At 60.2% G+C, this 12,248-nt stretch overlaps 1 protein-coding gene across 2 annotated transcripts in view; it reads left to right on the top strand.

The window, feature by feature from the left end:
- The window catches only part of TCF20 (transcription factor 20), a gene marked incomplete at both ends in the record, with an annotated part of 37,492 nt that extends 26,713 nt beyond the window's left edge, over positions 1–10,779 (top strand). Inside the window, 2 exons of one of the 2 annotated variants that reach the window (XM_084255770.1) lie at positions 6,129–6,178; positions 10,762–10,779. In XM_084255770.1, coding sequence (XP_084111896.1) covers positions 6,129–6,178; positions 10,762–10,779 — 68 coding nt within the window. Of the gene's footprint in view, positions 1–6,128; positions 6,179–6,930; positions 7,015–10,761 lie in introns of those variants that run through there. The other variant, XM_084255769.1, reaches the window with a different exon arrangement.
- Between the last annotated feature and the right edge of the window lie 1,469 nt (positions 10,780–12,248).

Genomic DNA, 12,248 nt, shown 5'->3' on the forward strand with positions numbered 1-12,248 from the left:
GCACGTACAAGACCGCGAGCGGGTTTCATGTTTTCTGTCTTCTTGGCTGTGAACCGGGAATGGAATTGCTGGACCCAGTGGTGACTCCGGTTAACCTTTTGAGGCGGAGCCAGACTTTCCCAGGTCACATCTGGCCAGCGGCGGGAGGACTCCGGCCACTCCATGTCCTCACTGGCCCGTGTCCGCGTCTGCCCCCCTCCCACTGTGACCAGCCCGGGGCCGTGAGGTGGCAGCTGTGGCTTGGGTCGCGTTTCCCGGGTGGCTCGTGGCGCCGAGCACCTTCCCGTGGCCCGACAGGCGGCGGGTGTCTCTTCTTTGAGGAAATGTCTCTTCCAGTTGCGTTATTTTAACTTGTGAGCTGTAAGAATTTCTCTGTATTTCTGGATCCAACCCCCTTATCGCGTACATGACTGGGAAATGTATCTCCCGTTCCGAGTCGTGTCTTCCCTTATCTTGATGGTTTCTTTTGCGGCACAAAAGTGTTCAATTTGGGGAGTTTATTTATTTTTTTCTTTGGCCGCTTGTTGCTTTTTCTTACATCTCGGAAGCCGTTGCCGGACCCGGAAGCGTGGCTGTCGTGCCCAGTTTTCTCTTCAGAGTGTTATGGTTTCGGCGCTTCCACCTCGGGCTTTGGTCCCTTTGAGCTAATCCTCGCACGGGACGGGAAGCGGGTCCAGCTCGTTCTTTCCCGCCAGGTTCCGCTTGTCCCGGCGCCCTGGTGGACACTGGCCGTGCGTCCTTGATGGTCCTGGCTGCACGGACCACAGCGCGGCTTTGTCCTCGACTCCCCCGTCCCAGTGTCTTAACTTGCAGCTTTGTGGAGGATTTTGAAATTGAGGAACGTGAGTCCTTCAATGGGTCATTTTTTTCAAGATTTTTGTTTTCTTTCTGAATCCTGCGCTAGTCCTTGTGGATTGTGGGCTCGGCGTGTCCGTTTCTTTAAAACGTGCCGTGGAAACTTCGGGTCGTGCAGACCGCAGATCGCGCACATCGCGCAGTGTCTCGGCTGTATCACCTCCTCCACCTCACGATCCCGGGCTGCCGTCCCTTTTCCTTCAGCCTTTTGTTTCTCCTGACCTTGTTTTGTATTTTTTTGCATTGTAATTTTGCACTTTTATTACATTTATGTCTGAGTATTTTGGGGGGCACTATCGGGAATGGAATGGCCTTCTTAACTTCTAGATTGTTGTGCATAGAGATGTGGTCATGTTTTGTGGGTTGATCTTGTGACCTTTAACTGCTTAACTCGTCGGTCGGGTCTAGTCGCTTTGAGTGAATTTTGTGTCCAAGGCATGTCGCCTGGTCGTTGACTCCTCCTTACAAGTCAGACACTTCAGCTTCCCTCCCGTGGCTGCCCCGGCTGGACCTCCACAGCATGGACGGGGTGGCCAGCTCGCCGCCCCACCTTGTCTTGGCCTCTCACTGTGATGGAGGCAGTTGCGGGCTTTCACACGAGTTTGACGCAGCCGAGAAGCCCCTCCTGCCCCTAATTGGCTGGTGTCTTTACCGTGAAGCACTGTTGAGTTTTGTTGCTCCTGTGTCTGCTGGGGGGGCACCAGGGTGATGTCCTGGGTGTGCGGTGACTGTGCAGGGCGCACGCCCACTCGGGCTTCGGCAGCCTGGAACAATCCCTTCTTCCTCCAGACGCATGTCTCTGGGTGGATGTTTTCACCGTTACTTTTTGAGCCTCCCTTCACCGGCCTGCACAGTGCTCGGCCAGGCTAGAGGGCCGTTGCCGCCACCTGCTTCTAGGTGCTGGGGGGTTGGGGCTGCCTCGGAGGCAGTGCCTGTCTCTCAGGTGGGTGATGTGGAGTCACGGGGCCAGGCCCACCACGCGATGGAAATGGACAGAGGCCGTTGCTCAGGGAGCAGGACCCAACCAGCCTGAAAAAAGTTGAGCTCATCTGGCCCCTGTGTTCACACACCCCCTCAGGTGTCTCTCCCTGCCTCCCTCTTCTTTTCTTTCCATGTTTCTGGAGGTGGGAAGAGCAACTGCAAAGAACAAGAAAGGTACAAGGTACAGGAGAATGCCCGCCGGAGCTGGATCTCGCGATGCTCCCACGCACGCGGGCTGAGCGGCCCTGCGGACCGGGGTCGTTAGTCTGCCGTCCTCGCCTCTTGCCCCGTTGTTGTGTCCCAGTTGCTCTAAGCCATGGCCTGGGGCACAGCCTGGGATCCTTCTCCCCTGTCCCCGCAGGCCTCAGTTTCCTTTTCGTGATACTGCCCTTACCTACATCAGAATGTTTGTTTTCTTTTTCTAGTTTCAGCTTCCTGGTTTTTATTTTTGTTTTTTTAAAGATTTATTCATTCATGCACACAAGAGCTGGGGTACAGGCCAGATGCGCGGGAGGGTGAGAGGATTCACCAGAGACAGAGCGGGGAGCAGAACAGGCAGACTGACGAAATACGCTGCTGAGGGGAGCAGTGGGTGAGTCAGGAGAGGTCTGCTGCACCATGTGGGATGCTCCCTGGCTGGGGATGGAACTCGTGCTGCAGAGGCTGCAGATAGCTTCATAGGTTGCATCTTAACCCCTTGCGCCACCAGGGAGGCCCAGCTTCCTGGTTTTTAGATGAAGATTTTTTGAGGATTAAGTTTGGGGCAGTGGCTTGTAGGTTCTGTCTGGGGATCACACACAATTGGCCGCCCCGAACAGTGGCTGGTAAGATATGGCCTCCTGGCCACAAGGTTCAGCGAGCAGCAGGGCTGTCCTGATCTGCGCCCTGCAACACAGAAGCCGCAGGCCACGCGCAGCCACCGCCCGTGTCACCACCGCATGTGGGGCAAGTAGACATGAACTTTTTTTGTTTTCTAGAAATTGATTTAAACTTAAATTTAAGTGGCCGTGTGTGCTCGTGACCAGGAAGCAGGGGCTCCTTTACTGCTAAGGGGCAGTACATCAGTGGTGTTTGTCAGCCTGTCATAGGTGGCTGCCCCACAGCTGTTGGCAACTGTTGGTCAGCAGTTGCTAAGTAGCCAGTGCCAGGAGACTGCCTGGGTCAGTAGAGGTCAGGGCCCAACGCTAGGTCCTGCCCCAGCTTTGCACCCCGTGTGGACCTTGGGGGCCCAGGAGACGGCGTCACCGGGTGGCCGCTATGAGCCAGATGCCTGGCCTGCTCACGGGCTGGCAGCGGGTGTCTCCCCTGCTCACTGCTCTCCTCTTGAATGCCCTCTGCGGAGCTGGGTCTCTGTGTCCAGGGGAGGCCCCCCTGACTGGCCTTTCCAGCTCTGACAAGTGGGGTCCCAGAAAGAGCCGCATCTGTGGGGTAAGGAACTGTTGGCATTTTCGTCGCAACCTCACTGTTAACCATGCAAACCTTTAAAGAGCCATTGGAATTTCAGAGCAAACTTTTATTACTGGGGACATCTCCATGGAAGCGGAATCTTTGTTTTGTGAGCCTCTGTGGCTCCTGCGCTTGCCCGCCTGATGTGGGTCCTGCATCTGTGATGTCACGTCGGCTGGTCTGCTCCTTGTGTCGTGGGCACAGGCCACGCCCCAGGGGAGTGCAATCCCAGGCACCGTGCGCTGGTTAAAAAAAGAAAGGCTTCATGTATTTAATACAACGCCACAACAGTCAGGACCAGAGGACGGTCCACGGAGCAGCTCATGCATAATTCCGCTGTGCTGGGAGAACCTTGCCGCGGGCTGTCTGCTTTCCCCTCCTGAGGAAACGGCTGGGAGTTGGCGTTCTGAGCCCCCCTTGCAGCAGCCGCTGCGTTGGAAAGCTGCTCTCTGGGGTGCAGGCTTTGATCTTGCAGTGGCAGGTCCAGGGCCCTGGAAAGGTCGTCATGAGTGACCAACGGCCTGGCCCTCCTGGAGGTTCTGCCTCCTACCCACGTGGGCCCCCGAGCCTGAGCCTGCCTCTCAAGCAAGGTGGCGTGAGACTGCCGCCCCCTGGGTCCCAGCATCCCAGCCTGGTTTGCCTCCATAGCTAGTTAGTGCAGGCCTGAGGCAGGGTGTGGAGGAGCTGGAGATAATGACTGGTGCAGGCAGACCCAGGGGACGCGGCGCCATCTCTCCTGGAGCACCTGTTCCAGTGTGTGCTCACGTGTGGGTGCCAAGCCCCATGTCGCTTGTTATGTGGCACTCTGCAAAAACCCACCTTGCCTAGACCTCAGCTTCAAGAGAAGCGTGAACACAGAGCGCTCTTCCCGCGGGTGGTTGTGTCCCGGAAGCCATCATGTTGACAGGACGGCCTGGGAGATGACCCAGCATGCCGTTAGCTTTGACTTCACGGGCTGGAAGTGCTGACCAGGCCCCCTGGACAGTGTGGGATTTTGCCAGGAGCTCAGAGAAAACAAGTCGAGAGACGGGGCGGCTGGCTCTGGGCCTGGCATTCTTCGCTCTTCCCCCCGCAGGGCCTGGCTGAGGCCGCCGAGAGCCTCAGCTGTGCCCTCGCGAGTAGCCAAGCTCTCTGGCTGTGGCTCTCGCCCGCCAGGGACATGAATCACAGCTCCCGGTGCCTGTGGATGTTACAAGAACAGCTGCAAGCCTCTGTCTGCAGCATTCCTGCCAGAGGCTGGGCTCCCGACTCCGGCGGGTTCACTCAGGAGACTGCCGCTTCCAGAAGTCCCTGCCATTGGCTCCAGGGTGCCTTTGGGCAGACTTGTGTTGTCTTATTTCTTTTCTGCTCTTAAAGGGGAGGGCTGTGTCCCCTGGCTGTGGACACGTGTTGCTGGTGGCGCTTCATGGCCGGTCACCGCGCCTGGGAGGGGACTGGCCACCCCCGCCTTCCCGTGGCACCTCTTTCAGCTGCCCGGCCCCACTCTCATGTTTCTTTCAACCCTGTGGCAGAGGGTGGCTGAGCCCCACAGCGCTGTGCAGCTGCTCTGTGGCCTGGCGGGAGCTGCCAGCGAGCGGCACCGGAGCAGGTAAGAGGGCGCTTCTGAGCCGCAGCGCACGCCCGGCTGCTGTTCGTCAGCTCTGGCAGATTGGAGCAGCGGGGGACCTTGGTCACGCCACGTACTTGTGGGTTTTAAATTAACATGTTTCATTTACTGCCGTGTTACTTGCTTGGGAGGGCAGGGCAGCAGGTCCTGCTGCCTTCCTGGGCCGCGGGCTGGCCTGGGGCAGGGGCAGCCTCTCCAGGAATTCGGGGGCTGCAGGGAGGGAGGATGCCAGCTTGGCCAGATTACCAGAGGGTCTTTTTTGCCTCATTTAGGTACGGAAGGGCCTCGAAGGTTTTCGTTCGTGCGTTCCCTTACTTATGACTCCCTCTCTTGAAATCTGCACGTCCACTGGCAGCTGATGTGGACCTCAGTTAAGACCTGAGTTAAATTGCAGATTTAACAAGGCTAAGTAGCGTGGCTGCCTCCCGCCACGGCGCCGGGGAGCTCGCTGAGAACGTGCCATCAATATTTATTAGCATCCTGCCTCCGCATCTTGCACCGCTGACCCGGCTGTCGGTCTGCGGGCGCTGTGGTGCGCAGGGTGAGCGCGTTAATTACATTTCCTCCCTGCCTTGCACACCTGCCTGCGCCACAGGCCGCTCACCTGGGGCGGAGGTCCTGCCGCCGCCGCGCCGCTGTCCCCTGATCAGAGCCAGACTGACTCATTTTCCTCCGGGATGAAGAGCCCCGCGTGGGTCTCTGTATCCTGGGAAGCAGTCCGGGTGGCTCGTGGGGGAGCTGCTCCCGGGTCCCCGGGGCCCAGCCTCGTTCTGTCACTAGAGCCCTTGTTCCAGGCGTCCCCGCAGGGAGCTTTGACGTGGGCCTGGAGGCCCTGACCTGGGATGGGGGGTTTAAAAAAATGTGTCTGGAGTTGTAAGAATATGGTATCATGGGGAGGCAGGGATCCCCTATAATCTTGCTATTCAAAGAGAATCACTTGACGTCGGTAGGTTTCCTTTGTTTTTATTGCACATGAGGCATCTTTGTGAACTCAGGCCCGTGTGCGTATGTGCGTGTGTCCTGGTTTCCCAGCAGCCGCCCGTCCCGAGTGGTGAACTGGTTGGAAATGTGGGCTGCTTAAGGGACTGATGCTCTGTCGTGCTGAGGTGCCACAGTTATATGTGGGTGTCTCTGATGGTTCCTGTCGGAAGTCAGAGTAGGGGGCTCCATCTCCACATCTGACCCCGTCTGGCAGCGCGAGCCCACACCCCGGCTCTGACTGTCCCCTCCTGTCTTGCAGATTGTTTGCTGCATGAGGAGAACTTCTCGGTGAGGTGCCCCAAGCACAAGGTGAGTCAGCGCGAGCGCCTGTGTCCCCCTGGGCTGGGGGTGAAGGATTCCCTGGAGGGTGCGAGAAGGTGGCTTGGGGGCAGGGCAGGCCCCTCATCCTGCCCAGTTTAGGGGCTGGGAGAAAATGGGGGGCCGTGTTTGTTCACTAAGTGATATGAGAGCAAACTCAGTGAAGCTGCTGATTTCCACCGGTTTTGGGGGCCCCTAGAGGCGAGTCTGTCTGAGGATGAGGCCGGTGGTCGGCTGCCACCCCCTCCTCCCGCAGCTAATTCAGGAGGCGCCCAGGGAACTGGAGAGGGGGCGCGGGCGGGCGGGCTTGTTCTGAGGCGCCGTGGGCCGGCTTGCGCCGAGCAGGGGACGGGCCTGCGGCGCTCCTGGCTGGGGTCACACTGACACCTGGTGGTCGCTGGCCACTCGGGCTCCATGGTGAAGCTGAGCTAGAAAATACTAGAAAGAGGTCATCCTGACAGCTCTGCCCTCCGAGCACTTGGGAGAGATGCTTGCTTGTGCTTTTCTTTAAAAATGGTTTCCAGAGACGGATCTCGCCGCATTCTCTTCATTTTACTTATGTTTTTTTAAACTTCCCATTTAATGGTCCCATTTTGCCTCAGAAAACCCTGTCCGAGCACGTCCCGTTTGTCTTCAACACTGACTCTCTGCTTTTTCTTTCCTTCTCCATGTGCCGCTCCGCTCCTCCCCCGCCCTCCCCGCTCCGCACGCGCCCCCTCTGTCTCCCGCCTCTGCGGCCTCAGCCTCCCCTCCCGTGCCCTCTCCCCCCGCTGCAGAACAGGACAGCGAAAGGCAGCCTCAGCACAGAGCAGTCGGAGCGGGGGTGAGGGGGGCAGTGCGCGCGGGATGGAAAGTACAGCAAGCACAGGTGAGTCGGCGCAGGCGCCCGTCCCCCTGCCAGGCCGAGCGGGGCCGCCTCTGCCCGCCCGCGCCCGCCACGATGCCCACGCCAGGCGGAGGGTTGTCCCTTAGCCGCTGGGTTCCCTGGAGTGTCTGGGAAGGCGGGGGCCTTCAGCACGGCCTCGGAGCCGGCCTCGCGGGGTCCTCGGGGGCCGGCGCTGCTGCCCCTGCCCAGCTCCGGGCGTCCCGCGGCGGCGGCTCCTCCTCCACGCCGTATCTGCTCAGTCCATTTTACTCCAAAGCGCTGAGGCGAGCGGCGCTGAGCGTGTGCAGGGAAGCGGGATGGCCCGCCCGGCCCTCGCCCTCGCGCAGCAGTGAGGGGGGCGACCGCAGAAGGAGCCGGCAGCCGGCCGGGCCTCGGGCTGTCTGTTAGGGCTTCTGTCCTGTGCAGCCCCCGCCCCGGCGCTGGAGCCCGGCTGGAGGGGCCGCTTCTCCTCCTGAGTATCCAACGGCTGTGAAGACTGTGTCTCCCAATGTCGTTGTCCTCCTCAGTGTGGGGGTCCCTCCCTCCTGCTGTGTGAGGGGCGGGGCTGGAAGGGAGGGGCCGCGCTGGGCAGGGGACTGCATGGCGGGTACCAGCCACCAACCCAGGCTGCGTGGGGGACCATGTGCAGCGGCCAGTGGGCTTCCAGCACCTCCGGGCCCCCTGACTCCACCCCTCGCTGCTGAGCAGTTCTCAGGGCAAAGAGCATTTTGGGTGGTTTTCGGTGGAAGTGCCGGCTTGCTGTGCGCTCCGGGCGTGGCCCTGCCTGGCCTGGCCCTGCCTCTCCCGTGGGGCCCTCTGCCTGGCCCGGAGGCGGGAGGCGGGAGCCGTTCTCAGACACGGTGTTCCCAGAAGGAGCTCAGGAGGCACCGGCAGTTTGGTTTCATCCTGGTACGCTACCTGTGTCTGAGAGAACTCTGGGCCTGGGCAGCCTCCCGGGAATTGTGCTCAGCATCTCTGTCCTCCGCTCACCGCTCACTTTGCTGTTCGCCACGGGGAGGCTGTGGTCCTTGTTCTAGTTGATTCAAAAGAAATGCAGGCACCGAGGGGGGCTGTTTTCCCTCCTTTGCAGCTCAGGTCGGTCACCTCGGGAGGGAAGGAAAGGACGGGCATAGTGCACCCCCTCTGCCCACCTGCGTGTCTCTCCCCTTATTGCCCCGAAGCTGGACCCTCACCCTGGGTGATCTGTGGGTTTCTGTGGGCGATCACATTCTGCAGCCCATGGGACTGGAGACTCCAACCTGCCCCCGGAACACTTGTCTTGGGGTCCGTGCCAGGGCCGGGCTGTCAGGTGCCCTGGCAGGGCCGGGGAACAGAAGATAAAGAGTAGCCGCCCACTCGCACCGCGCTGTGGGAAGTGCTGTGTGACCAGGCTCCTGTCCCACGTGTGAGAGGAGCAGCGGCCCACCCGGCAGGCAGCGACGGGGCAGGGCCAGGCGGCCACTTGCTGGCCTGGCCTGCTGCTTGGCTGAGCATGACCGGAGCTGGAGGGGTTGAGGCTGCCAACTGGGCAGCGGTGCCTATCCAGCCCCAATCCCAGGACTCTGGGCTGTGCACCTCTGCCATCGCCTGTTGGATGGGCCTCCTGCCCATTTCTGGGAGCAGCTGGCAATGTGGCCAGCCGTGCGCTCCTTGTGCTGGCTCTGGGTGGTGGGCAGGCTCCAACAGTGAGCCCCGGACATGTCCTGTGGCAGAGAAGGGCCCCCCAGGGCTCAGCCTCCTCCCAGCAGTGTCTGTTTGCCGCGTTGGAGGCTACACACCCCAACTCACATGAAGAGATTGCCCCGACCCCACAGTCGCTACTCTGCACAGGCCCAGCCTCTCAGGACCGGAGCGCCACCCCAGCAAACATCCCTCCCGTCCTGCCCCTCCTTTCTTCAGAGGTTCTTGTCAAATTTAGAATCAAGTCCAGACTCCACGGTGCCTCTGAACCCTCAGAAGTCTCTGGAAGGCTCAGATAGGCCGGGCTTCCTCCCCAGGACTAGTGCTTCAGACCTCTGAGCTGGTGCTGCTTCGTCTTCCTGACAGACGCCACCTTCCCCGAGTCTCCGCTGAAACGGCCCCGCCCGCTCGTGCCTGTCTACTACCGGGCGTCAGGCACTTGTGCTTTGTCATCCAGTTGGTTACTTGTCACCTGGGTCCACTCCCAGTGGCCGCTGGCTCCCCAGCATCTGCTCCCTGCTCATGCTGGGGCTCCTGTCCCGCTCAGCTGGGGGACAGGACCACATAGCCGCTGAGGAGAAGCGCAGAGTCCCTGGAGCCCGTCAGGGAGTTTACCAGGGGGATCCTGTCCCCCTCTGGCCAGCCATGCACCTCACCTGGCTTCTGCATCTTCACTTCCGAGATGGGGGGCAGGCCCGACAGTGCCTGGTGCTTCATAGGAGCATAAAGAACTTCTTGCCATTCTCCCTGAGGAGTAGTTTTTAGAGTTCCATAACTCAGTAGTTTTTATAACTCAGAGAAGTTCGGGTCCCGTTACATCCAGGGATCGTGTGCTCAGAGCAGTCTGATGGGGATGCAGACCGGAGACTGCTGAACACGGCAGGGGTGGGGGGTGGGGGACTGCCCTGGGGCTCCCTCAGAGCACAGTGCTGTGGGGCCTCTGGCCTCTGCACCCTAGGGACTGTCTGGTGCTGCCTGAGGCCCTCCATGCTCCCCACCCTGTCAGCACCTTGGCAGAGAGTCTTGGCTTGCTGGGGGGCAGGGGGGAGGTGGTCAGAAGGCCGCTGTCCCCTTCACACTGGCAGCCTGAGCCTCAGCAGCAAAGTGTGGCCGTGGTGGGTCTCCCTGTGAGGGGTGCGGGGCCTAAGCCGGCACTAGGGCCTCCACCCCCGAGGACAGGCCGGCCACTGGCCACGTCCCCAGGTGGGCTCTGCCTGTACAGGCCTAAGAGTGAGCGACCTCATTCTGCTGTTTCTGCCAAGCGCCTTCCTACAGAGGTGCGTTTTCTGCTGAGCAGTGAGGGCGGTCGCCTGGGCACGGGCGGGAGGTGTGTGCTGCCAGTGGCCTCAGCTCAGCAGCACACAGCAGCCTTTATCTTGCCTGTTAGTCGGTTTTCTGAGGTACGTCTGTTGGCGAGGAGACCCGCCACACCAGCTCCCCAGAAAGCCAGTGCAGGCGAGGCTGCCGCCGCCGCCCTGGGCTTCTAGTTTATTCTCTTTGAACTTAATTCCTTGGAAATGCCGTCTCCCTGAGACTTTGCCCACGTGATGACCAGGAAGCATCGAGGAGGCCCCTGCTACAGCCTCCACATGGGCTGCTAGGACGTCTTCCAGGTCCGGAAGAGGAGATGCTGGAGGCAGGGGCCACCTGGAGGGCGCGCCCGAGGACAGCTGCGGTTGCTCTCTCCCCTGCTCCCCGGAGGAGCGTTAAGGGTGCAGAGTGGGTTATCAGCTTGAAGCTGCAGTGGGGGGTTCCTGTGAGGGGGTCCTGACGGTTCTCACAGCTTGACTAGGCAGCCGCCGGGGCGGGGCCCTGTGCCAGGCTTCCTGGGAGCGCGGCCCGTCCCCGTCCCGCAGCCCTGCCCAGCTCTTGTCCCTCCATGCGCTGGGGGCAGGCAGGCGTGAGACCTGGCCCGGAGCCACCCCATCCCCCCCCCCAAGAGGGGGCTGCTGCCTGGGAGTCCTCGCAGCGCCCGCGGGGGCCGGGAGCCGGCCCTAGGACCGGCACCTACGTGTGCCCTGTCTTGCAGGTGAGACTGTGGAGATGAGAAGGTGGTGGACACTCGCCATGGAATGGGATCGTCCTACTGAGCAGCCGCCCCCGCCCGCCCCCGCCGTGCCTGCCCACGCCAGCGCCTCCTTCCTAAGTTCTTACATCACACTCAACCCGGTGACACCACAGCAGAGACCCAAGAAGTCGGGATGGCTGTTTCCATGGACACAATCTCCATAGTGACAATGTGGGGGGAGGGGGGAGGGGAGGGGAGACGGGAAAGGGTGGGGGGAATGACAGGGAGGGATAAAAATATATATATTATAAATCTATTTTTAGTCTGGAAAGACTTTGTCTAATGAAAGGTGCGCTATCCCTTTTGATTCTATTTTAAAATGACCCGGTGGAGAATTCCAAATTCGCTCCCGCAACAGTGAAATCTGAATACGAAATTGAAGGAACACACTCATCTCCCGAGGACGCGCGTGGCGGCGGCCTGGAGCTCGGCTCCCTGCCCCTGCCGGTGCCCGGCCGCCGCCCCACCGAGCGGCCCTGGTCGTAGTCGGTTTGTCACAAGTGGGGTGCTTGGGGGGGGGGGGACTCCATGTTGCCCGGCGTGAGAGGATGATGTTTCAACACAAATAAATTTTTTTCATTTCCAGAAACACTATTTATTTATTATTTTTTAAATTTTTATCTTTTGGGGGAGATGAAATTGGCAGATGCCCCAAGGCCACAGCTGTGTCCCGGGTGACTGTCCAGTGAGCGCCCCGAGCGCCCCGAGCGCCCCGCCGGGTGGGCGGGAGTCCGAGCTGGAGCGGGGCGCGGGGCGGGCGGGTGGGTGAGCGCGCCGGGGGTGCCCGGGGGCCCTTTTTCTTTTCGCTTTCGTTTTTGTAAGGAAAGGGGGGCCTGTCTGCGGAGCAGCCCCTCGCCACAGGATTCTTTATGTTGTGCTGTTTTGTTTGTAAATTGTATAATTTTTAAATACCTGAGTTTTAAAAAAAGAAGAAAAAGTACAAAAAAATCTTGTTAAGGCCTTAAGAAGGGGTTAGTGCATCTTTCACGGGTCACTCGGCCATGGGGAGAAAATAGCTGTTTCACAAACAGTTTTATTTAAAAAAAAAAAAAATTCAAAAAAATAATAAACTTCATTTTAACCTTGTTTCCTTTTCCGTGTAGTGTGACGTGCGCGCGGCCCTCCCCGCCCCCGAGCCCCCCCAGGAGGCTTGGCTCTGCCACCCACAGCCCCCCGGCCTGGCGGGTCGGCCCGGCGCGGGCCGTGGGCGCAAGGCCTGGAGCGGCGGCGGCGGGTCCCCCCCGCCCTGGGAGGCCTTGTTTCCCGCCAACCTGACTTTAAAGGTTGTAAAACAACAATGCGGCGCTAGTGGACTCGCGGGAACAGAAAGGCTGGCGGGGATCTTGGGGAGCCGGGAGAAGCCAGCGCCGCGGCCCCCTCCTCCCGCGGGGCCCCTCGGCGCCCCTTCCCACCCCCCTTGGCGCCCACACCGGGTCAGCGACATGGAC

Source organism: Talpa europaea, assembly GCF_964194135.1.
Source record: "Talpa europaea genome assembly, chromosome: 15".
In the NCBI taxonomy this organism is placed as follows: Eukaryota; Metazoa; Chordata; class Mammalia; order Eulipotyphla; family Talpidae; genus Talpa; species Talpa europaea.